This window comes from Chelonoidis abingdonii, chromosome 7, assembly GCF_003597395.2.
Source record: "Chelonoidis abingdonii isolate Lonesome George chromosome 7, CheloAbing_2.0, whole genome shotgun sequence".
Classification (NCBI taxonomy): Eukaryota; Metazoa; Chordata; order Testudines; family Testudinidae; genus Chelonoidis; species Chelonoidis abingdonii.
The window spans coordinates 56,326,856-56,353,299 of NC_133775.1; the positions used below are offsets into that span (position 1 = coordinate 56,326,856).

Consider the following 26,444-nt stretch of genomic DNA (forward strand, 5'->3'; position numbering starts at 1 on the left):
AGAGAATAGAACCCTACTCCTGACTCTCTCTCAGTTTTCTATTCTAACTATTAAAGAAAATAAAACTCTTTTCATAAAAAAAATGACTATTTTGATTAAAAGTGGTAAGTCAATTAGAAAATTGCCACATGACTATTCAGTGAGGAATCAATCCAAGGTGTCAGAGGGAGTGACAACCACTTCACTGCTAATGTCTTAGTATCATTTCATAGTTTGGTTCTTAAATGAGCTGGTACTAAGTGCCAGGCTGAGGAGGAGTGAAAATTGTCCCTGATCCTTAGGAGAATGTCCTCTATACCAGTCACTCCACTTCACATCTGAACTCTAGTGAGTATCACCCCCAAGCACTGACCACAGCTTCTCTGCATTGTAATAGCTCAGTTCAGCCCTAGTATAAAGCCACTGATGTCAGCGAACTTACATGAGAGATGAATCACCCCTAAATCTGCATTCATCTCCAAACCTGCCTGGGAGCAGTGCCGCCTCCAACATTTTTGCCGCCCCAACCCAAGACAAAGAGCGCCGCCCCCACACCCCGAGAGTCGTGTTGCCCAAGACCCCGCCCCAAGAAGCGTCGCATCGCCCAAGTCCCCGCCCCCTGAGCTTCGCACCGCCTAAGTCCCCGCCCCTCCCAAGCACCGCACTGCACCGCCCAAGTCCCCGCCCGCCCGAGTGTCGCGTCACGCAAGTCCCCGCTCCCCCGAGCACCATGCTGCTGAAGCCCCCAAAACAAAAACAAAAACAAACCCGGAGCGCCGCCCTGTCCCGAGGTGCCGCCCCTGGTGGGCCGGTGTCTGGATCCGGCCCTGGGACTATCTGGGCAAAGCATGNCCTCCCCCCAGCGCTGCCCTGCGGAATCAAAAAAAACAAAAAAAAACCCCAAGTGCCAGCCCTTCCCAAGGTGCTGCCCCAAGCCAGTGCTTGGTAGGCTGGTGTCTGGAGCCGGCCCTGTCTGGGAGCAAATTCGCCAACCAGAATACTTTAGTTTAATTTCTGTTTTGAAGGGTTGAATATTTTTGGGGGATGTGGTATAAGGAATCTAGTGTATTTATCATGGAGAAAGTGCATTTGATGAATATGACCCTGATTTGACTTTCTGTATTCAGTAGCAGATGTACAGTTATGGGACTTACCACTGTGGGGTTTTTATGTGCTATCTAGGAGGGAATGAAGGGAGAGGTTTAGCTGTTTTGGGACCAACATGCTGATTGAAAATGATCGCCAACATAGGAAGATAGGAATTGCCAGATCAATATTAATCCATCAATTCTTGTCTTCAGCTTCAGTTACAGTATCTATATCATTACCTGATGTTTCACAAAAAAACTCCCCTAGACAACTGTGAAGCACCTTACCTGGAGGAAGATTTCTTCCTGACCTGATCCAGTTTACACCATGGAGCATTACAGCTGCCTGATCTATGCAAATACTCACCAAAGAAAGGTATTTTAATATCAAACTTTGTCTCTCATACAGAACCACTGGTGAGCTGCTACCTGAGGCATTAGAGGATGGGCAAGGCTGAGAGGACTAATGTGCAGCATATGTGACAGGGCAAACACATCAGAGAAAGAGAGAGGATGAGGAAGAGGCAGTCTCAGCTTACCCCCACTGAAGATACTGGATGTTCTAGGCGATGCCTTCGCTGGGAGTGGAGAGAGATTTCTTTTTATCTTCGGGTACCTGCGGAAGGACTCCATTGCCTTCCAGTTACAGTATCTGTAGGGGAAATACTAGGGTCAAGGAGAGACAGCAAATCAAGTCTAACACATTTGAGGAATACAGCCAGCAATAACGTCCCTTTCGGACTCACATTTTCTTTGGAAGGAGGTAAAGCGAGAGAGCGCTCGACACCCACCTTTGCACCCGCCTCGCCCTGCCCAAAAGGGAGGGATTTTTACCTTTTCCAGAAGTGTATCAGAACTGGGAAGACGGTGAGCAAGGCCACGTGATAGAGGCTGCGATCCAGGACCCCTTTGGCAGCTAAATTCCGAATTAAATCTTTCTGGCCCTCAGAAATGTTCACCTGGCCACAGAACAGAGACCACTTCACAAATGGGGCTTAAGGCACAGCTGGCATCCCTCCTGAATCCCAGACAGACACACCCTAGTAACTCCCCCCCTCCACCCTTGCACCTTCCAGGAGTCTGCATTCCACTTATAGAGCCCTGGTCACAGTTCAGAGCTCTCCAAGCAGGGTCTCGGTTTATTTCCTGGCTAACTAGCCAAAATCCAAAGGAATCCCCTTTCTGCCCCTTCCCTCACTATCCTTTAAAAGGGATTTAAAAAGAAACAGCAGTGTGCCATGGGGAGCTGCAGCATAATGGGCAGGGAGAGTATTAGTGATCTCTAGTGAATACAGGCCAAAAGTCTCTTCTCTATTGACCGTAAAGCCAGCCATTGTGTCTCAGCCCTGACCAGAGGGGCCCATGTCCAGATGGTCATTCGGTCACCATGCCCACTCACTCACTCTCTCTGGATTACCAGTTAGCATCAGTTGTGAAAGTGGTTTTGTTTATCATGGACACGCTCCATTAGGACCTGGATTGAAGCTAATAACTTACTTTGCACAATGCCAAAGTCATCAGAACTGCAGTATGTTCAGCTGGAGCAGATTGAAACCTCGGTCCCATTATTAATTCCCTGAGCCAGACACCCCCCAGTCCATAAGGCTCTCAGGCGATGATTTTCAGGCCCCAGGCCTCCCTGGTAGCGAGCGTGCAGGGCCTATTACAGCATCCTACCCGCAGTTTAGGAGGGACTTCGGAGTTCAAGAAGAGTTTGGCGATCGTGGCCACTTTGGTCTTAAGAAAGGCGACGTCCCTCTCGGTGTACATCCCGCAGGCTGCAAGCACTGCGGCCGAATCAGCCAGGTGACAAAACCTGCCAGGACAAATGGAAGGGGACCTCTAAGAGAGAAGCTGTGGCTGTCTCCTCGGACTCTGATACAACATGTGGCTTTTAGCTGAGATTTTCTAAGCCACGTAGGGGATTTGGATGCCCACTTCCCACTAACATTCAGTCCCTGCCCTGTGGCACATATCTTCCTCCGAAGAGGGTGTGATGGGGTGTATATGCCACACTGGTATAGAAAGGGCTAACTGGAGCCAGAGAGCAATGAATGCTTCCAATTGCACCTGGAGGATGGGCCAGGTCCAACTAAAGATGAAGCCTAGCTGGGAAGAATGTGGGATTTACAATGAGGTGAAGGAACCACAGTGAGAAGGTAAGAATGCTGCAGTCCCTCTCTGGTCAATAGAGAGCCTGTGAGCCAATGGCAGGATTTCAGGGCAGCAGAGGAAAGAGGAAGCCTAGGGGTGGAGATGAGGGAATAGGCCTTGGGGATCCTCTCCTGACACAGGAACCCTGGAACAGCCCAGGAGAGACACTGGGAAGACAGAGGGGTGGAGCAGTCCCTCCAAAGGGAGCTCTGACAAAGAGGAACAGGACTTCCAAGGGAGAAACTCGGGGAAGTATCGCTCACCACAAGAAATGGAAAGGACTCTGCAGAGCCCAGAAAGGGGCAGTGGGAAGTCCAAGGTAGGAAGCACTCAAATGAGGAGTCTGGGGGAGTGGACCTTGTCTGCTTCCACAGGGTCCCTGGATTGGAAACCAGAGAAGACAGAGGGCAGGGCTGACTCCAGGCACCAGCTTATCAAGCAGGTGCTTGGGGTGGCAACTCCGGAGTGGGGCGGCACTTTCAGATATTTGGCAGCAATTCGGTGGAGGGTCCCTCACTCCCGCTCGGAGCGAAGGACCTCCCGCTGAATTGCCGCAGATCGTGATCGCGGCTTTTTTTTTTTTTTTTGGCTGCTTGGGACGGCAAAACCCCTGGAGCTGGCACTGAGGGAAGACCTGGGTTCCCCTCCTGGCCACTGAGGAAGGTGGCATGATACCTCCATACAAAAAGTAGGGACTCTGGAAAACCTGGAGACAAGGGGTGTAAAGATCACTGGGCCTAGAGTCAGGAAACCTGACCTAAGGACATCAGGCTGGTGTTTGCAGGACTTTCTGCTACCCGGGAAGGGATGGGACTGGATGTGGCCTGGCCGGAGGGTTGAGTCACCAGAAGAGGCAGACCACCATTAGGCTGGAACAGCTGTCCTGCAGTGGGTGCCAGACCAGAGCCTGTTTCACCATACCTAACCAGCGGTGAGTCACTCTATGACAGAGGGGAGTGGGGGATGACATAAGGATTCCTGGATATTTTCATAGGGGCAACTACACCTCAGCAGAGGGATTGTCTTGTGCTTCCCACCCTTCCCATTGGCCATCATGACATCTCCGTGGCAGCTCCAGCAGGAAAATACCAAATGTCAAACCAGGAGCAGCAGCCAGTAGCGTGTAACTAGCCCGCTCTCTGCAGGCCACCAGCAGTGCACGGGTCACAGTTAGGGTAATGCACAGCAGACACAGGCAGCATGACTTGACTTGTCCTCCCACTTAAACAACCTCTTGCCCTGGAGACACACAGCTTGTATCACCGCCATTCCTGTGCTGGCAGGGAGAGTGAAAGTGAGCATCCTTCAGTCTTCTGTTACTGCTGCTCCCTGATCAGCCAACAGGTGACGCTGTCGCACTCAGCAACAGGTACTCGTTCACACCAAGAGTCCCTTCTGGCTGTGCAAAGGAGGCTTCTTTGTGTAAAGAAACAGGCCTTTGCCCTGGGAGCAGAGTGCAGTACCTCCCAGCACCACATGGCTGCAGTGTAAGCAACAGATCAGCTGAGTGCCCAGCAGACTAGCATGCGGTGCCGCTCTGTCTGAGCCAGCCCATCAGGCCAGGGATTTTATCCCTGCAAGACAAGAAGAGCCCCCAGGTATTTGAAACAAATGGACAAGGCGGGCAGGCTTACTTCTCAATCTCCAGGTAAAAACTGAGGTCGTTGACCAGGAAGTTGATGGAAATGTGCCGCTGGTTAAAGAGCCGGCGCTTCACCTGTATCACCTCCACATCCTCTCCCGTGCTGGCAGCTGGCACAGCCTGGCGGGGGCTAGCCATGGCAATGGTACTGCGCATGGAGCTACTGGGCAAGTCTGAGTGAGGACAAGGGAAGACCTGAGCAACTCATCTCCCTCAAGCTCCTGCGACCCAGATGTTGGGTAAATTGGTAGAGACACAGTGCGTGCATGAGACGGGGAGGTGACAAGGCGAGCGCTAATGGGATTGAGCCACACCTCATTTCAATCCCACATGTGTCTCTCTATCAATTTACCCAATCCCCCAACAATGCAATCCTGTACCCTAACCCCCACCTAAAGTGCTCTACTCTTCTGTCTACAGTTTGCTACTGGTGTCTCTGGCCCTATAATCCTCAACCTACACACTTCCCCCAGTACACACAGGGCTTGTCCAGAGCCCTTCTAGTTCACGTTACTCTCTAATCCCCATACCCCTCCTGCCCCCCAGTGCTACCCTAAATCACAAGGAAAGAACTTACATTAGTGCTGCACGCTAAACCACCACATGGAGGAAATACTCACAGCTGAAGCCAGGTACTAAGTCACTCACAGACTTACTGAACCTACAAGAAGCAGCTGGTGGGTGCTGTCTTCAAATGAGCTGAAAATGTACAGTGTAGGCAGCTTCCGGGTGTGTGTGTGTGTGTGTGTGTGTGTGTGTGTGTGTGTTGTGTGCAGTACAATTAGTGCTTTAAACAGTTAGGACCTCATTTTTCATTATAGTGCCTAATGGGTGCCTAAGTTAGGCTGCCCAGCTCCTCACGTGGGTGCTCAAATAGCACGAGCTGCATAAAATGCCACTTTGAGTGACCAGTTGCAGAGCTGCCTGCCCAGGTTAGCAAATGGGATTTTCCCTTCTCCAGTGGCTAACTTCTTGCTGGGTTGGAGCAGATTCTTGCTATGGAGAGAACAACCCAGCTGCTTCACTCCCTCTGAGCCAGCTGTTATCCTGGCCTCTTATATGCCCCCAACAGAGAACTCTCGGGTAAGAAAATGACGGCAGAGGACAAGCTGCCAGGTTTCTACTATTGCCTCCCCTAGAGTCTGCTCACCCCAGGAGGCAGGAGAATGAGCGGAATCTGGACATACTTTCTTTTTGATTTACGAGCTCCCTCCGGAGAAAGTCCTCAAAGTCTTTGCGGGATTTCCGATTGTTCATTTCCCTCCGGAACTTGCAGATGCTCCTGATGAAAGCCTGGAGCACGAACCACACTCTCTTCTGTGGGCAAAGTGCATGGAAGGTGTCAGCCTATGTACAGCACTGGGAGAGGAAGCAAGGCAGGGAATGGAGGCACTAAATAACTAGGGACTTATGGGATTGCCTTCAGACTAATTATCCTGATTATTCCCTGGGATTTGTGCCCAGGCAGACCTGCCACCCTGAACTAATGCACCAAAATGCATCTGCACATTAAGTGGAATTACTGACCCCACTGAGCCACAGTCATTGCTTTTCAATGTCACTGGGCTTCAGTCAGAACCCTGGGGGACGTTGCCGTTAAATGAATTTCCTGATGAAAGTCAGTGGGGCTCTGCATGGGCACAGGGATCTGTTTGCACAGATGAGCTTACAGCCCAGGGGCTATAGACATTAACTCTCTCATTCTGGACAAAGACAGTTTGTTCTGCAGACTTGCATGACCCCGCAATCCACTGGCATCAACATATTCACAGAGAAAAGCAGCCCCTCCCCACTCTCGGGCCTGTGCTCTGGGATCTAGCTGGGGTATCAGCAGGTGGAGTGCAGGCCATCCTTACTTACAAGCTTGTCCTTTATGAAGGATCCCCTTCCCTGCCTCGTGACCAAGTGAGTGTCAAAAATATCGCTCCCAGGGTACAAATCTTGGTACATCTTAAACCTGCCGGGATGGGAGAGTATTAGAGAAAGCAGAAAGAACGAGGAGTACTTGTGGCACCTTAGAGACTAACAAATTTATTTGAGCACAGGTTTTTGTGTGCTAAAACCAACTTCATCAGCTCCATGCAGTGGAAAATACAGTAGGAAGATAGATATACACAGAGAACATGAAAAAATGGGTGTTGCCATACCAACTATAATGAGAGTAATCAATTAAGGTTGGCTATTATCAGCAGGAGAAAAAAAAACTTTTGTAGTGATAATCAGGATGACCCATTTCCAACAGTTGACAAGAATGTGTGAGTAACAGTAGGAGGGAAATTAGCATGGGGAAATAGTTTTTACTTTGTGTGATGACCCATCCACTCCCAGTCTTTATTTAAGCCTAATTTAATGGGAGGAGACTAGCACAAAGGCAGAGACAGGGAGGAAAGAGGTGGGGGGGGGAATGGAGGGCCCAGTCCCAGAATGCTGGATAACCCTGCATATCATTTCTATTGCTGCAGTGAAACCTGATGAGGAGGGTAAAACTGATCATCCTCTGATCCCCTCCTCACAGCTTCTGCTGCTGCAGGGGACTGTGCTATTCATGGGTAATCCCAGAAATGCAAGGACCAGCTCTACCTGCCCCTTATAATATTTCACAGACACACTAGTTATGAGCCACACCCTGCTGTCCTTACGCAGATAAAACCCCATCAGCTCCAATGGGAGCTGTGTCAGAATATGGACTCAGAACTCTGGCCACTGCTTAGGTGTATCCTACTACTGAGTATGTGTGTGTATAACCTCCAGCAAATTTAGCAACAACGCCACTGTTGGGGCGTCCACCCCTAACAAGACTGGAACAGGCTAAAAGGGGCCAATTAACGTTACAGGCTGCACCTGGAGGAGAGCCAGGGCTGGATAAAGCCTAGCGGAAGATGAAGCCCAGCTGGGCATGGGCAGGCTGGGCTTGAGAAAAACCAGGAAGCTGAGAGCAAGAGGGGGCTGCAGGGAGGGGCTCTGCAGTCACTCCCTAAAGAGAAAGGGAGTTGGCTAGGGACAAGGAGTTCGAGGGGGAGAGTAAACACTGGGATCACGTCCTGGACTTCAGACTCCAACAAGAAGCTGAGAGGGGAGAATAGCCTCTGGAAGCGGAGGAAGCTTGGGCTGGTAAACTCAGAGGTGAGCCAGGAGATAGAGAAGTGAAGTAGGAAGGAGCCCAAGGAAACAGCAACAGAGTCAGAGATTGAGTAGACTGTGGTTGCTAGGCATAGGGTCCCTGGGCTGGAACTCAGAGTAGTGGGCAGGCGTGGGCTGCCCTACCACCCATTGGGGAAGTGGCACTGTACCTGGACTTGGCCTGAAAGACTGACTGACATGGCATATGGACAGCTTGTCCAGTGGGACTTTTAAAATCTCAGAAGGGGAGGACCAAATAGTGACCTGGTTGTAAGGCCGAATCACGAAGAGGAAGCACCCCAAGTCCCAGAGAAATAGAGAGGCCATGGTGCAGGCAACTGAGGGAAAGGAGCACCAGACCAGGTGAGAGAGAATCCCCAGAGCTAGCCACAAGGAGGCACCCCAGTGGTGAGTGTACCCCGTTAAAGTGAAATGAGCCAGGACTACTCACCATTTCTCTTCCATTGCTTTCAGGACAAAGCTCTGTGCTGTGAATAGCATGGAGCTGGTGACCAGGCTGGCCTTGCGTATATCTCTGATGATGGAAGCTTGGCATTGCAGCAGTTCCTCTAGAAAAGACACACCATCTCTCTCAACTGTACCAGACATTCTATCATTGTAAGACCTCCTGAGCCATCCACAAATCTCCATCCCTCATGTTCACAAGGCCCAGGACCTTCATCACAATCACTACCCCCTCAACCACGTTTGCCCAATACATTTTTCCTCCTTCCTTGGCATTTCCCCCATTTATAACATCACTTTTTAACCCAAGAAGAAGTCTGCAGGCCATATAAGTACCAAGGCACCTCACACACTTTGCAAGTGACACTACTGAGCTCAAAACATCTAAAGAAGACAGTAGGCAAGAATATTTCCCTCCACTGCTAGAATCACAGGGTGAAATTCTATGCAGGTAGTCAAATTAGCTGATCACAGTGGTCTCTTCTAGAAATCTGTGTGGCAGTAAGAACAGGAAACTCAGGAAACAGTGAGATGAAAATTAGAGTCCCTGAAGAGCAGATGCCCCACCGGTTTGGGCAGTGAGACCTGGCAAGGCCCTGTGCACTCTGCTGCAAGCTGATCTAAATCTTGCTGTAAGGTCCCTGAATTTGGCAGCACTGTGGCACAGCAAACTGGAAATGCCAAATGAGAGTCCAGACCCTTTGCCTCCACTAAAGCCCCGTTGTGGTGCTGGAGTGACACAACGGCATCTTAAGGCAGCCCTAGGCAGGGCAGCTGCAGACACTCCAAGAATCCTTGCCGATTTGTGTACAGTTGTATCAGGGAGAGTAGCAGCTCCTCCAGAGCCCTGCTGTGTGCCCACGTACTCCCTATGCTGGAATAAGTGGACAATGCGCTGGCTTCCCCTCCCCTACCAATGCACCAAATAGTTGAGGTGGTTCAGGGGGTTGTCCTACTTTGCTGTGGGTGTGGCCCAGCAACAAATTACTATTTCCCTCCCACTCTGGAGCAATAGGGAAGTGGAGAGTGAGCTGTAACCCACAGGGGTGTCTGTGGCACACTGCATGCCCAGACCACTCCTGGGTGGTAAGCTTAGGCACTTCCCTTTGCACAGAGAAATCACTCTAGACTGGGTCATCCCTTTCCCTTGTAACCTTAGTGGGTGGCCTGGATCATGTTTGCCTTCCTGAGTAGCTCAGTTCTGTGGAGTAGGGGAGGCTGCGTACCAGCAGGCACTTTGTTGTGGAAGAAATTCTTGACGATATTGTTGATCAAAGCTCTCTGAGCTTTGGGGTTGGACTCTGTGTTGAGCTTCTCCACTGCCTGCCAGAAGAGCAGTGGGGCTTCGACGTTATGTTGTTTGAGGAATTGCCTGAAAAACTCCAGGTGGACGGGGTTGTGCAGCACTTCCATGAGATACCTGGTGGGGAGGAGGCACTGGGTGAGAAAGCAGCACCATGGCAGGGCACTTTGCCCTGATCAAGAGCTGGAGCCCTGTGCCCGCATCTCCACTGGCACGGGGAGTTTTTGTCAGATTCCCAGTGATGGTAAGAGGGTAGAAAGCTTAGGGACCTCCATGCATGGGACCTGATGAAGGCACTGGCAGAGTACATCTTCTCTGTAACAAGGGAAACCAAATGTGTGCCTCCTCGCCAGCTACTGATTGATTGAGAACCACAGGACTAGATGAACCCACTCATGGCTCAACAGCATTGGTGGAATTTACCAGACCTGGCTGCCACCAAAGGGAGCAATTGAGCCAAATACTGACCTGGGTTACACCAGTGTAAATCCTGAAGCCAGTGGAGTCATTCTGGATTTACGGTGGTGTACCAGACAGCAGAATCTGACCCAATGGCTCTGCACCTGCCATGTTTAACAGAAGATCCCAACCAGAGAGCCTGTGGGAGCAGGGCTGGTGCAAGGATGTTTCGCGCCCTAGGCAAAACTTCCACCTTGCGTCCTCCCCCGTCCCTGAGCCCCCATCCTGAGGTCTCCCCCCCCGCGGCAGCTCCCCAACTCCCACCCTCCGCCCTGAGGCACCCCCCCCAGCTCACCCTCCTCCGCCTCCACCCCAAGCACGCCATTGCTGCTTCATTTCTCCCGCCTTCCAGGCTTGCGGCGCCTAAGCTTATTGGCGCTGCAAGCCTGGGAGGTAGGAGAAGTGAAGCAGCCACGGCATGCTCAGGGAGGAGGCGGAGCAGGGATGAGCTGGAGCGGGGAGTTCCCCTGCGTGCCGCCTCCCCCCCTTACTTGCTGCAGGCGGCCCTCCCCGTCCCCCCTTGCACCAGCTCCCTCCGCCTAAATGCCGGCCGCGACCAAGGCAGTCAAAGATCCAGCTGCTGCGGTCACTGCCGAAGAAAATGCTGCCCCGCAAATCCTAGTGCCCTAGGCGACTGCCTAGGTCACCTAGATGGTTGCACCAGCCCTGCGTGGGAGCAAGGCTAATTTCACTAGAGTTCAGCTGTGCGCTTGAAGGTATCTGCCCTGGCTGCCTTGGAACCCACAAGTGATCAGCAACACCCAAGCTATATACTGACCTTTGTGCTGAAGGAGAATCAGCTCAGCAGGGAATCTAACTAGGCAGGCAAGAGAAATAAATAAATGAGGGGAGGAGGAAGCCCTATTAATGATGCTCAACAGCTCCACCTGCTGGGTAACTAGGAATGATTCAGCCCTCCGGAATGAAGCAGATATTTCCTGTATGAGTAGATGAGATGTGAGATTGCAAACGAGGGTGTGTGGGATCAGGGGCAGCTTTAGGTATTTTGCCGCTCCAAACACGGCAGGCAGGCTGCCTTCGGCCACTTGCCTGCGGGAGGTCCCCGGTCCCGCGGATTCAGCAGCACACTTGCGGGAGGTCCGTCGAAGCCGCGGGACCAGCGGACCCTCCACAGGCATGCCGCCGAAGGCAACCTGCCTGCCGCCCTCGCAGCAACCGGTAGAGCGCCCCCCGTGGCTTACTGTTCCTGGCATGTGCTTGGTGTGCTGGTGCCTGGAGCTGCCCCTGTGTGGGATAGGTGGGGATGGGGGTGGGGTAGAAGGAGGAAAATACAGAGTTTCTTCCCCTCCTTCCCCATTCCACTGCCCAGATCCCAGCTATATCAATGCCTCTGTCTGAGAGCGCTGTACTCTCTGAGGCAGACGGGATTGGTTCCACAGGAAGATGAATCAGAAGACAGGAGTTTGGGGGTTAGAAAACATGACTCAGGAGAGAGTGGAGGTGGTAAAAGGGAGGAAATCTCCATGCCACATGGTGCTGTACCTGGGTCTTAGAGAGGGCTTCCTTAACATGAGGTTCTCCCTCCTCATGAGGGACAGACTTGTCTTGCTCAGGCGAACACACTTCCTCTCTTCATATTCAAGATCGAACGCTGTTACAAAGAGAAGAGAATTGGGCCCGAGGTTACTGGGAGCCATGTCACAGCGAGCACAGACCGACTCAGCCTCCAAGTGGAGGAACCCAGAGGGCTCTGGGCAATCTCCAAACCCACCATGACGACATTCATGTCATGAGGCCAGCCCAGAAGAGCCTGTGCTGTGGGAGCTCATCACCTGAATATGGCCACGTCCCGTTGGGGTTGGCTGCAGGGTAGCGTTCCTTCACCCTGAACTCTGGGAAAAGGTGCTGGAGTGTAGGCCTTTCTGGGGGGCCAGGACTTTCCTCTCCCCCTTCCTTCTGGAGATGATCACCTGAACCATAGGAGGGAAGTAGATGGGCCTCTCCTCAGCCTAATCTTCTCTGAGTGCCTTCTGTGCTCAGTCATTCAAGGTTGTGTCAGCTATTCTCTGCCCATGAGTTTGTTTTAAGTCTGCCCTAGTTCTCGCCCCTCATAAGCACTCACCAAGGGAGGGAAACATTCTGCAGAAGAGCTCATAGTCCTCACTTAACACCTCTACAGCCATCGAAGGATTCCTGAGGGTCAGTTCCTCGAACGTCATGCTCCTGTAGTCTGATGGGGCAGAGAAAAGAGGGGTTGGACTAATCACTCGTTCAGCATGTGGTTACCAGCCAGCCTTGGGAAGGTGCTTGAAGAAATAATTCATGGTGTTATATCCACAGAAGTGCCAGTCTTCCCTTCCTCCCCCCGATTCCTTCTCCATCCTGATCCCTTGACTCTCCCACCATTGTGATGAGCAATGACCAGGACAGGTGGTCCACAGAAACTCAGGCTTCACCAAAACTGCTTAATAATAGTAACACTTGGCACTTTCCAAACATTACTGAAGTCTCCTAGCCTCTCTGCGAGAGGTGTATTGCTGTTCCCATTGTACAGATGGGGTTGATGAAGCACAGAGAGATTAAATGGCTTTCTTCAGGTCACACAGTGAGCTAAATTAATCCAAGGCTCTACAACAGCTTTTGCCAGTGTAGAACCTTGTGCATGGCTCTAGGCAGCAGAAGTCCACTGGGCGAGAGCATGTGGCACTGCCACAATCTCTCCTCTACTGAGGGCCCAGGGCAGTCCAAGATGTGGGATTTGGCCAAGGCAACTGGGCATGGGTTTCCGTGCATTCCTGCTGCAGCCTGCACCTGGTGCAATGTCCCAGGATAGGTGCAAAGAGGCACAGTTTGCTCCTCCTGTGCCAGCGTGAGGGGATCTGAGCCAGGGAGTCATTGACAAAACTGGAATTACAACTCAGGCATCCCTGACCTCAAAGCCCTGCCCCTATTCTACACTCTCCTGGGCATATCATATGGGCTTCCACTCCATATGTACCTTCAGACACCCTATGCAATGGGAGAGATGTACCGTGTGTTTTGTCAATCCATATCACTTGGTCAAATCAAAATCACCTTTTACCAGATCACCATAGTGGGTGACATCCCAGCCAAATTTCCATTGTCTGCCATCTCCCTCTGAGCTCTTCAAATAAAGGGTCACAAAACATGGCATGAGTATATTTTTTGCCACTCTTTGTAGAAAAAGGCTGAACAAAAGGACTGTGCAAAAAAAGGTTGAACAGTTTTTGTTCAAACATTTAAGGGTTGGTTGTTTTTAAATTTGCTGTGAGGCTAAGATCAAGCATGGAAAATTTCAGCCCTAAGGATCAAAGTTTAAGATGGCTATAAGCAACAGAGCTTGTCCAAAAATTCAGAAAAAAAATGTTGCTGAAATTTTTAAGACATTTTTTGCAACATTTTAACTCTAGAAGCTGGTTGGAAGAACTGCCGCCATTTTTGCAAAATAATATCAACTATTTACATTTTTTTCCAACCAATAAGCAGCTGAAGGTGTGCTAGAGGGAAAACACTTTTTCCATGTTACCTCTAGGGGTCGCTGTAACCCTGCCTACACTGTATATTTCAGTCTTTGTCTAGCTTGACGTGAGTGCCTCCCTCTCAAGTGACTGTGTCTGAGCCTCCAGAAGAGACTCTTTTACCTGTCTTGCGCACAACAGGCTCCAGTTCAACCTGAATCGATCCCCCTTTTGTGAGATCCTGAGTGGCTATGAATCTCCAGTGCTCCTCTGAGAGTGTCTCGAAGTCCCTCACTCCATATAAGGCTTGGCTCAGAGTCAGGGATTCGTTTATCCTCTTGGCCAGCAGAAGGTGTTCATCTTTTCCATAAGTCTCCTCTTTTCCCATAGGCTTCTGGACTTTGCTCCTCTGAGACTACAGCCAAAAGAGTGGAGAATTATTGCCCGGAGCCCAGATGACAGTCTCGAAATTGCTACACTAGAACAGACCGGCAGCCTCTCAGCTGGCTCAAGCACCAGCCGCGTTGCACAGCTAGCCATGCTGTAAGGTGCTCACAGCCATACTGTGTTTAAACGCAAGTGGTTTGTTTAGTATAGGCAAGGCTCAGACAGTTGCTGGTGCTGGATGCTTACATTGCACTAGCACCCACCAGCCCCATTGTGCTAGGTGCTGCACAAAGCAACAGTCCTTGACCCAAAATGCTTACGATCTAAATATGCAAAAGAAACAAAGAGTGGGAGAAAGGGGGTGCCTAGCTGCATCTTTGGGCATCTAAATACCTTTGTAAAACTGGCCCAAGATCAATATTTTCAGAAGTGGCCATTGCTTTGGCACCCAGCTTCAGAAAACGAAGGTCTGATTGGCAGACAGACATGCTAAGTGCCCAAGAAAAAGGTGGCTGCAAGTGCTCAGCACTTTTTAAAGCCAAGACCCAGCTGTCTCAGGTTGGAACCCAAAACCGAGACACTCAAAAGGAGAGGTCAGTTTGCAAATGTTGGCCTGAGTTAGCAGCGTGGTCCATGTGGGTTCTGCAGGAATCCAAATAAACCTGGATATTTCAGCACATCTGTTTGAAAGTATGTTTTTCAGAGCCATTCTTGCCTCAAGATGCCATTTATGGGGCTGGTATTCCATGAGATCTGGTCTCCTTGTGGAATTTCAAGCACCGGTTAAGAGCAATGCCATGGGAAGAGAACTCATGTAATTTGGTTCCTTAAGGTAGTGAAAAAACATGTGAAAAACATAAACACAAGTAAAGCACAGTTAAAAATGCTAGCTGCCCCTCCCATTAATGAAGGCCTTTATTGGTTGCAGGGTCACCTGTCTGTGTGTAGACTTTTTTCTCTTTGTGTAATAATGGCAGTACCTACTATGAGCAAGGGAAAAAAGGTGGGTCCTTAAAGAATGTATCAGTTACTCATTGTATTTCCTACCCCTGGTTTGTGTATGTGATTGGTACCTTGTTGTGTTTCCTGCCCAAAAAAGTTTTGGTTTTTTTTACTACTCTTGGGTGGTTTTTGGTCAGGCAAGTCTCCGGACAGCTCTTTCAAGACACCACCAACAGGCTCCTAAATTCTAGGGGTCAGTGGCTAAGGAATTCAGGAACACTGCTCCAAGAGCTGAAGAGAGAGTCTTTTGCACACACAGCAATATTCACACAAACCCTTCCCCAGGTATGCACAGTCATTGTATGCTCAGAACACGTGGGTGTGCAGTGCACAAAGAGACACAAACATCATCAGACACACCGGCCAGGGCCCATCCTTTCAGACCCTCACCCACATCACAGCTAGGCTGACCAGATGTTCCAACTTTATAGGGAGAGTCCCAATTTTGGGGGCTTTTTCTTATATAGGCACCTATTACCTCCCACCCCGTCCCGATTTTTCACACTTGCCATCTGGTCACCCTAATCACAGCCTCCTCTTACCACAAAACGAAGAAACGTTTCATCATCATCAGCAAGAAAGTCATTGTAGAAGAAGCTGAGTATCTGATAAGGCAACAAGAACATGCTTTGTAAGCAAGCGCTGGCCACTTCTGCTAGCAGAGCTCTCAGCTTTCAGTTTGCCAGGGAGTGCTTTGAAAAACCAGTGTAGTGCTGGGATTAGTGCTGGATTAATACCCTCCATGGATGCATGAGTCCATTGCAGAGCCATAAAGGACAGCCCAGGTAGCCCCAGAGCAGGTTTGCCCCATACTGCCCTGTCCGTATGCCTCAGCGCTGGCCTGGAAGGGCCATGGCTATGGGGAAAAGGGAATTTACTCTTGCTCCTTGGCTAAAGGACCATCTTAAGGGTGTTTTCAGTGATGTAGACTGGGTAAAGCCCATCAAGTCATTTTGCATAGGCTACCCAATAGCGTTGCTTATAATGGCGTTCAGTCGCAGACTACATCACACTGAGAACACCAGCCTTGATGTGAAAGGATCCCTAGCAGAGTTTCTCACACCATCCAGCCCCTGGCTCACACTTCTTTATTAGCTGGGCACACTGACTAGTGAGCTCCCCATCCACCTCTACCTGGCCCACAGAGCAAGAGCTAAGGTCTTGGAATCAGACCACATGGAAGGTCATTTTTAACTCTACCAAACAGAGAGTAACATCTGCTGCATCCTTGGGGAATTCTGATTCCTGACCAGACAGTATGCAGCATGGCGTGCTCTTGAACCTCCACTTTCCTTTCTCTGCCTTGCCTTGGAACTATCCTCATTAAGTAGACCCTAAGCTGCTTTTACAAAATCTACATTTGTGCTTGCAAATGGGTAGCTGCTCATCTAAGTACCCACTTTGCGTGCCCCAGTTTCTGTTTGCAGGTGTAAATCAGACACGAGAGCTGCGTATGCAAGTTTTGTGAGCAAAACATAGGTGCTAAATTTTGAAAGTTTAGCCTTTCATGTCTGGGAATAACCCCTCCTGGAGCGTTTGCTTCAGAGTTTGACCTCCTACAATGGGACCTTAGAAATCAGAAGCTCCAGGCGCTGTATTTGAACGTGTCCCATACACATTGTAAAGGGATCATCAGGCACCAAAGTACTCAGTTTTGCAATGTTACAAATGACTTCTATTCATGCACAGCAGCACTCAACACAGAGAATGTCAATCACGCTTCCTGGCATTAGCATCATGGGCAGCGTTTCCTACCTTGCAAATCTCTTCCTGTGCTTTTAATATCCAAGGAATGACCTCTCCAGAAGGCAGAAGATCTTGCAGGTTCCTGAGAGTGTTCAGCTTCAGGGGAAGGTGCTGGTGGTTGCTTTCTGTTAAATAGATCTCACATATTCTTTCACCCATCAAATGGCGCAGGAGGAAGCTGCCTCCTTTGCTAGAGCTCAGCGTGATGCGCAGAAAATCCTCCAGATCGTGCCACAGATCCAAAAGATGAGTCTCCACAGCATAGTTCTTGCTCTTCAAGAACTTCCTGAAGGGGCGGCCAGCACAGCTGTCGGCATTAAGTGCCCAAGGAAGGAAATCCAAAGAAGAAGAGGATTTGATGATCTTTTTCAGGGCTAGCAGTGAAGGCAGCTGGGCAATGGGTGTAGAAGTACGTAAATCAGAGAGGCTTCTCCTTTTGCCAATCTCCTCCAGTTGAAGAGGCAACTGGGCATTAGGGCTGGGTGTTTTGAAAGAAGTGGCCTTTTCCATATCTTTAACACCCCTTTCTGGATGTTGTGCCCACACAGAAGTCTTTCCCAGGGCATCCTCTTTAGGAGGTGGTTGCTTCGTGTCTGTCAGACTAGTTGCACTCCAGTCTGAGCTTGTCTGCCCCTCGGGCTGCAGCCCATGTCTCCCATGTTTCTCTGTTTCTTTAGGTTGTTGTCCACAAGTTACAAGATCCCAGATCTGCTCCTTGGCTTTTTTACTGGAGTATGGCTCTGATGTAGCCCGGCTGTTTCTGATACTCATTGTGGGTGCTGGAGACACTGCCTTCTCCTTCGAGCCCACCTGTAATAAATGCTCTTGGTATTCCCACATTAGAGGCTGGCAGGCCTCCTCCTTCTCCATGTTCAACTTGCAATGAATTAAGAAGTTAGGGAGCCAATAACTTTGGATCTTAAACAGGGCTACTTTCTGCATCTCGCTCAGGAGCTCCCTCCTGGTGCTGACATGCTGAGGGTGCCAGCCTGAGATCTTCAACAGAGACTCTGAAAAGGGCATGGAGAATTGTAAAGAATAAGGGTTTCATCCAGAGCCCACTGCAGTCAATGGCAGTCTTTCCGCTGACTCACTAGGCTTTGGATCAGACCCTGCAAGAGCAGGTTCTTGAGAAGTGGAGTAAATACGGTAAGGGAGAGAGGAGTCCTGCTCCCCCTTCCATTATTTCTCATTGCAAGCGGCATGGACACAAAGCTATTGTAAGGATGAGTCTAATCTTAATGACTTTTTAAAATGGGGATTTTTGATTGTGGTGTATCTGTTCCATGACAAAGCAACACATGCGCTGTGGCCGTTTTTGTATACATGCACAATCTTGGCATACAGCATGGCAGTCAGCAAGCAAAATAGCTCACTGCTTCCAGCCACAGGGACAATGGCTTAACGCAAGGGGAAATAATAGCAACAATAATACCTTGCATTGTAGAGTGTTTTGTAATCCACAGAACACAAAGCACTTTATACAAGAAGGTAGAAGTGCATTTACTGCCCTCTTCTCCAGATAGGGTAATGCAGGCACAGGGACTAGCAGTTGGGTGACTTGGCCTACGTCATGCAGTGACTCAGTGGCAGAGTCAGCAACAGAATGCAAACTGACTGCCTTTCAGCCCTCTGCTTGGTTCATCAGACTTAGGCTGCTCCACATACACCTTCATCCAGTAAGGGCGCAGCGGCAGGGTCATAACCTCACCAGGGCTTTCTGCGAGTTAACTTCTTAGACTAGCTTGACTACTGTACCAGTTTGATGATGGGCCGCACAAGCCCTCACCCCCACTGAGGTGGGATAACTCTCTCAAAAAGATGCCAGGAGCAGTCAGTCTCCAGTTTTTCTTACTCCTGTGTTTGCCCTCTCTGCTCCACCACTTTACTTCAGCTCTGCTTTGGAACAACTCCCCTCCCTTGGGTAAGAGAATGGATTTCGTTTCCATCTCCCGTCAGTTCTAGTATCCATCACTGCTCCTCAAGCCTGAGCAGGTGGAGAGATGGCCCTCTCTGGGGTGAAAGAGGGATTTGGTCCATGGGGGGTGCATGAGCCCTCTGTTTGGGGAGGCTAGTGCCTGGCCCTCCCCCTTCTGTCCCACCCAAGCCCCCCACCATGATCAGAGGAGCCCACACCCCAGCCTCCCTGAGTTCTGGCCCACCAGCCGGTCCAGGCCGCCAGCCAACCTGCCCCAGCCGCCTCAAGACCAAGGCTGCAGGCTACGGTGACCAGACAGCAAATGTGAAAAATCAGGATGGGGTAGAGGCTAATAGGAGCCTATATAAGAAAAAGACCCAAAAATCGTGACTGTCCCTATAAAATCAAGACATCTGATCACCCTACTGCAGGCCGGCCAGCCCCTGCTGCCCTGACCAGCCCGAGTCCTGGGATGCTGGCCCACCTGTCCCAGCCGCTCTGAGTCCCAACCCACCAGCCCGCCTATCCTAGCCCTAAAGTACCTGCTGGCTTTGGGGGAGAGGCTGAGCAAGAGTGGGAAAAGGACCAGTGTGGGCAAGGTCATGAGGGAAGAGTGGGATGGGGAGGGGGCCTCAGGGTAGAGCATGGGCAGGGCCACACCTGGCTGTTTGGGGATGGTTAGCCTCCCCTAGCCTATGATACCAGCCGTCCATGATTTGGTCACATTGTTCATTGAGTGCTGTTCTCTCTGGAACTATGAGATCTCTAACCAAGTGATATTGATGTCCATTCTGCAAGGTGGAGCTATATGAACTGACTCCATGTTCATCAACCCCCTGGTGGTAAATACAACCCCATGTTTCTATCCCCAGCTCCTCAAGCCAGGCTTGGAGTGCTGGACATAACCAGAAAGTGCACAGATGCACTGAAGTCTTGCTGCTCCTGGAAGTTCAGATTCCCAGCCTCAAATTCTCCTTACCAATGCTCATGCTGCAGAGGGTGACCACCGTGGAGCCCTCCTGCAAATAAGTGGCCCTCAGCACTTGGAGCAGAGACAGGTAGAGATCTCGCTGGGCAATATCTGACTCATCAATCTCCAAGAGCCTTTCTGCAGCAAGCCAGAATTTTGTCAGCTCTTCCCCTGTGAGTCAGACATACAGCGCAATGGTTAAGGGCAGGGAAAGAATGAGAAAGTGGGGAGAGCGAGTAGGAGAGACATTCCCTGAAAGCATTGCTGACAAGACAGGCAGGTGCTATTCTAAAGTAAAAGAGTTCTATACATGGTTTAAAGTTACATATCCCAATGTCCAGATGCAGGGATTGCCACTCTGCACAAACTTATGGATATATAGACAAGTAGGGGGCAGTATGAAGGAAGCTCTGTGTGGTCACCTGCCATTCCTTGGATGAAAGAACGAAAGCGCCACATTCCCCTGCTACCGCTAATGCACTTTTTGAGCAGCCATTGATCTGCACTCTTCCATTTCAGCATCTCTGCTGCAAGAGAAAGTGAAAGACATCACATCAGAATGTACTCGAGCATGTGCATGTGCAAACACATCCCTATAGAAAATTCCAGTAGACCCCTCTAGAATCCTTCAATTGATCTCTATTAGTTTCTGCTGGAGGACCAGCAGTGCCAGGAGACAGCAGGCCAATTGACCTTGGCTATTCCAAAACCTAGTTGCCAGCTGGAACAAATAAGAGCCAGTTGCAAATACTGAGCTGGAATTCCCACTAGTGATACCCAATACATGAACATATGGACATGTAAAACCACACACATGCCCTCCAGACCCTGACATCCACTTCCCTGAGTTAGCCCCTCCCCACTCCCATTTCTATTTTTTATCTCAACTGGGGCTTCCCCTCAAATATTCCTGGTGTCTAACATTGAACCTAGGTTGCAAGAAGAAGACTGAGATGCAGAGGAAAGATCAAACTGGTGTGAACTTTGCTCCTGTTGACTTTATAATGCAAGATGAACATGGCTCAACTATCTTTGCAGCTCTTCTGATAATGACATTATGACTCTGAGCTTTTGTTGATCCACATGGACCGATTAAACCAGGGTGTAACCCAAGTTTATCCAGGATATCTGGACCTTGTGCTGCTATAACCACCCAGGGATTAATAGGCAGAGCAGCTACTTCCCCACCTGCAGGGAATTACGTGGCTAGCAACAGTTGGGCTAAAAGGCTGGAGCTCAGACAGAGAGTGATTGCTGCCCAGGAACCTGGGGAGGACTGCATCAGCTGCAGACTGGGAGGAAGCTGTGCAAGGAGCCAGAGCTGCCAAGGACAAAATGCTGGAACAAGCTCCTCTTTGAGACGGGCCTGGAGGTCAATGAAGGTAGGAAGTGGCCTAGGGAAGCACATCTTACCTGCTTAGTACAGTGTCCCTGGGTTGGAACCCAGAGGAGAGGGAGGCCCTGGGTTCCTCTCCTGCCTCCAAGGAAGGGGATATGAAAGCCTGCCTGATGCAAGGGAACAAGAACTAGTGATCCCAGTATGGGGCTGAAGACGTGGGATAAGGTCATTGTACTGTTTGTTTGTTAGGGTCTCTATTACCCCAGAAGGGGTGGGATGACAAACCATGTGGCTGGAGGGCTTAGTTATGAGACTGGGCAAACCACTACAGGCTCAGAGTGGCCACCAACAAGGGCCACCAGAGTCCAAGAGGCTGCTACACTATGCCCAGTCATTAGACATGTACTGGCTGGTGGGTGACCTTTCTACACCCAATGATTGTATTAAATATTAGCTTCCCTGGAGTCACACCAGATGAATCTGGCCCTATGTGTTTGTGCCAAGAGCATCTCATCTGTCATTTGTCTTCATTTTCAACAGCTTTGCATTTCCCCAGTAAACAGGCTGTTGTCCTCATGTTTTGGGGTAAACACTATGGCCCAGATTCAGACCTGGTGTAACTATGACACAGACTGGCTGAGTCACAGGCCAGGACACTATTTTATAAGCACAAGACACAGCAGACAAGCAAATAGCCCTGATTTAGGCTTATTGGTAGGTTATCTCCTGACCCATCAAACCTACTATACATCACTGGAACAGTGGGACTCCCAGTGGCATATAATACTGGTTTCTATCTAGGATCCTTCACAGGATATCCTTTTTAAATGGTTGCTGTTCCTTCAGATGAGGAAAAAAAGCAGGTCATCTCAGGACATTTATAAAACAGGATTATTTCAGCATCTCAGGCATTAGGGGACAGTCCACCTCTGGGTGCAATTTCCATCAAGATTGACTGGCTGGTGGCTTTAATGGGAGTGTGCAAGTTAAGCTTAGATACAAGTGGTAAATGGTTTTAAATGCCCAAAAAAAGGTGTAAGTGGTGAAGTAGGACAACTTGCAGCAATTTAACACTCAGTCGTGGGCGTGCAAAAGGAATGTAACTTATGGAGACAGGGAAAGGTGGACAAGAACAGAAAAACCAACTACAGCAAGTCCCTTCACTTTGGTCTGCGCTCTCCTGATATTTGCTTTTACTACTCCAAGTTTCAGGGTATAATTTGCTGCACCCCTTCTGCATGCTCATAGTGTCAGAGTCGCCTGTGTGTAACCACAGTTCATAGACCAAAATAGTCTCCTCAGCACAGTGTGACCTCACATGCATTGTAGATATGGGGCGACGCTGGTGGAGATGGAGTACCTGCACATAAAAAATCAGGATTGCACCACTGCTCATGCCGATAGTAGCTGAGTGACTCCTAGAGGAACTACCAGCAAATTCCCTCCCTCTCTCTCTCTCTCTCTCTCTCCAATATCTGCTTATAGAGGGGAGCTTGAAAAGTTAAAGGAATATGATCTTTTTATGGGTGAACTGAGCACATTTGACCTGGAATCAGTGAGGCAGAATAGAGTCCTCAGGTGTTTGACTTCCTGCATAACGCAGGCCATAGAATTTCACCCAGTGATTCCTGCATTCCACCCACCATGTCTGGTTGAGCCAGAGCCTCTTTTAGAAAGACATCCACTCTTGATTAAAGATCCCAAGACTGAGAAGTCACTGGGTTCCAATGTAAGTTGCTACAATAAACAATGCCGCTTTTGAGCCCCTTCCCACAGTTTACAAGTATTTTCCCCCTACACAAATGAAACATTTACAAAAAATGCCATCATTTTATAAGCACAATGACCTAGTGCAGAGTGTGTCTCCCACTCTTCAAACCTCAGTCAGCATGCAACAGAGGTGAGCGCCTTAACTGAACAGAGCCAGGGTACAGCACTGCTGATGTGTGAAATCCTGCCCTACATTCAAATGTTTGTGCTTAAGGTCACCTTTGCTTACCTGCCTCCTTGGATCTAATGAAACTGAGAAGCTCCTCACAGAGAATGTAATGAAAACACAAGTTGGTTTTACAGAAGTGTGGCAGCCGGTACTTTTCCATCCAGGTCAATAAGCCTTTGTACTTTGGCACCTGTATTCCCCCCACAAAGACTGATTAGATTGTGAGGAATGATCTATCCCTGGTGTAACTCCATTGACTTAATTAAATGAGAACCCATTAGGACTAGGGGTCTGTAAGACTCCCAGGACTCAATGTCTGCTAGGACTTGGTTTTTCATGACCTTTTCAGGGTAATGAACATTTGGGGGGACTTAAACCCCACTGATCCCAATGGGGTTACACCTAAGGGGACAAGGATTTGCTTCCTGTCCGTGAAGCCAATGGAAGGAAGAGGTGGTGATGATGCAGCTGGATCACTGGGGAAGCAGGCTCCCCAGTAAGGACAGCAGGGGTCAACAGTGTCAAAACACAGGTGAATCCTGCTTGTAGCAGCGGAGAGGAGAGACCCTACAGGAGGTGGCTTAGGGTGAAGGCTCCTGGTTTTGCAAAGACAGCCCTATCCTGTTTAAGGATGGAACGTTCTGCTCCACACTGCTCTATCGAATTCAATAAAACTTTCTGCACATGGGGCTTGATCCAAAGGGAGTCTTTCCATTGACTTCAACGGAATTTGGATCAAGCCCTACAGAACTTCCCCAGGATCAGGGCCCTGATCACTTGTGCTCCTGATTGTACCCAGGATACATAAAGAACATGATTCCCCGCGTTAAAATAAATCAATTAACGGAATAAACATGAGGAGGGGACAAGAGGGAAGAAGAATCACCCTTGGGAATCTTAAACCCTACTTGTTCTGCCCACCCCTGTTGTCCCTCCCTCCCCACCCCTCTTCCTTTCAGCGGAGAAGGTGTCAGCCCTCCACTGCATGCTAAGAAGGTTACTGCCTCACCAGGTAACACGGTAACTCTGGCCACAGGAACCACTGGCAAATGTTGACCATGTAAATGGGTGTCTGGCCAAAGACCTGTGAAGAAAGAACAGGACAGAAGAGAGAGAGATTGCGGTGTGAAGGAAGGGCTGATTAGTGGAGACATAACTCCTCCTGGAAAACCCATCTTTCCCATAGACAATCACCACCACTTATTCTTCCAAGTCAAGCAGAGTTCTTCCAACCTTTCCTGGTAAGCAGAGACACTCCTCTGATACAATTATTAGTAATAAATGAACAAACTGTTTAAAACTGAAGTGACCCTACCCCTCCCTATAGTCACGGTTCTCAGTCTGGGATGTATTTGGATTACAGCAAGGCCTAGGTACCCTAGTGTATTAATGTTGTACATTAAGTGAGTAAAGGGAAGCCTCTCCCCTACAGGGCTTAGTCTAAACAGACAAAGAGTGGGAGAAAGGAATGATTGCTCCAGAGTCTTGAGCAGGGGCCTGGCCTCAACTCGCAGCTCCGGCTGTGGCTGGGAGCCCCGGCACCTTTAAATCACCCCCAGAGCTACCAGTTGCAGAGGCAGATGGGAGTCCTGGGGCTAAGGGGTGATTTAAAGGGTCCGGGGCTCTGGCCACTGCTACCTAAGCGGAGCTCCAGGCCCTTTAAATCACCGACGGAGCCCTGCCACTGCTACCCCAGGGCTCCAGCAGCCAGGCTCAGGTGGTGCTTTAAAGGGCCCGGGCTCCCTGCAGTGGCAGGAGCCCTGAGCCCTTTAAATTGCCACCTGAGCCTGGCTGCTGGAGCACTGGGGCTCAGCAGGTGGTTTAAAGGGCCCAGGGCTCCAGCCACTGCAGGGAGCCCTGAGCCCTTTAAAGTGCTAGCCTGGGAAAGCTGGTCTGGTCTGGCACAGTGTACTGGCTCTTGCCGGTAGGCTGTATTGGACCATACCAGCTTACTTTCACCTCTGGATTGCTTCCACTTTACAGATTAAGTGACTTGCCCAGGGCCGGTGCAACCATTAGGCAAACTAGGTGGCTGCCTAGGGAGCCAAAATTTGAGGGCGCCAAAAAGCAGTGCCCAAAATGTCTGGGATGCTTACCCAGCGCTGCAGCTTTGATCAGCTCCAGCCAGCTGGGAAGTGATGTCATTCCCTCTCCAGCCGCCACTGCTCCCTTCTGCTCTGGCTTTTCTCCAGGGCCCTGCCGCTGCTCAGCCCTGCCCCCACCCCCCGAGCTCTGCACCAGGGCTGTGCCTGCATTCACTGGTGGGGGAAAGTGCAAAGACGCGGCCCTAGCCGCGCCGCTGGGGAGTGGTTCCTCCCACCCTCAAAGCCAGACCTGCCCCCCCAGCGGCCTGCCCCACCCTTCAAATGCCCTCCCTGGAGAGGCCGGGGGCACCACACTCCCCAGTGTGAGTGGGGGCAGTGTAGGGCCCCAGAATATCTAGGGACAGTCCTGGTACCCGCCACCCTGCCCACAACCAGCCCCTGCTGCACCCCCTGCCCACAGCCAGCCAGCCCCACACCTCCTGTCTCCAGCCAACCCCTGCTGCACCCCCCCGCCCTGCCCGCAGCCAGCCCCGCACCCCCTATCTCCAGCCAACCCTTGCCACACACCCCTGCCCTGTCTCCAGCCATCCCCACACTCCCTGTCTCCAACCATCCCCACACCCCCTGCCCACAGCCAGCCCCTGCTGCACCCCCTGTCTCCAGCCAACCTCACACCCCCTGTCCTGCCCACAGCCAGTCCCACACCCCTGTCTCCAGCCAACCCCTGCCTCACCCCATTGCCCTGCCTGCAGCCAGCCCTGCACCCCTGTCTCCAGCCAGCCTCTACTGCACCCTCTGCCCTGCCTGCAGCCAGCCTCGCACCCCCTGCCCTGCCTCAAGCCCTGCACCCCCTGTCTCCAGCCAGCCTCTGCTGCACCCTCTGCCCTGCCTGCAGCCAGCCCCGCACCCCCTGCCCTGCCTCAAGCCCTGCACCCCCTGTCTCCAGCCAGCCTCTGCTGCACCCCCTGCCCTGCCTCCAGCCCTGCACCCCTGTCTCCAGTCAACCCCTGTTGCATCCCCTGCCCTGCCTCCAGCCAGCCCCGTACCCTCTTTCTCTAGCCAACCCCTGCCACACCCCCTCTCCTGCCTCCTGCCAACCTCTACCGCACCCCCCCTGCCCGAAGCCAGCCAGCCCCACACCCTGTCAGGTTATTCATTTATTTTCATTAAATATGTAGACTAAATAACAAAATTAATAAATTTTCAAGCTGAATATGTATTAATTCTAATGAACAATCCCATCTTATGCAGTATTCATTTTTGAAAGTTTATCATTGATGCTCTGGGGGGCACAAGGTGGAAGTTTCACCTAGGGCACAAAGTATCCTTGCACTGGCCCTGGACTTACTGGCACGTAAGGTCACCCAGGGAGTGTGTGGCAGAGCTGGGACTTGAATCCAGCCTTTCTGAGGCTTAACTCACAAGCTCATTCCTTCTCTTCCATTAGC

General features: G+C 50.6%; 1 protein-coding gene across 1 annotated transcript in view; it reads right to left on the reverse strand.

Moving 5' to 3' along the window:
* Nucleotides 1-26,444, reverse strand: part of RGSL1 (regulator of G protein signaling like 1) — a 41,252-nt gene that overhangs the window by 7,355 nt on the left and 7,453 nt on the right. The window contains 18 exon segments of the mRNA XM_032769419.2: nt 1,607-1,719; nt 1,902-2,026; nt 2,745-2,883; nt 4,856-5,036; nt 6,051-6,180; nt 6,724-6,820; nt 8,435-8,552; nt 9,675-9,868; nt 11,714-11,822; nt 12,294-12,401; nt 13,834-14,065; nt 15,582-15,644; nt 16,795-17,795; nt 19,683-19,845; nt 19,994-20,038; nt 20,040-20,200; nt 23,012-23,141; nt 23,961-24,035. Of these exon segments, the coding sequence (XP_032625310.2) occupies nt 1,607-1,719; nt 1,902-2,026; nt 2,745-2,883; nt 4,856-5,036; nt 6,051-6,180; nt 6,724-6,820; nt 8,435-8,552; nt 9,675-9,868; nt 11,714-11,822; nt 12,294-12,401; nt 13,834-14,065; nt 15,582-15,644; nt 16,795-17,795; nt 19,683-19,845; nt 19,994-20,038; nt 20,040-20,200; nt 23,012-23,141; nt 23,961-24,035 (3,184 nt within the window).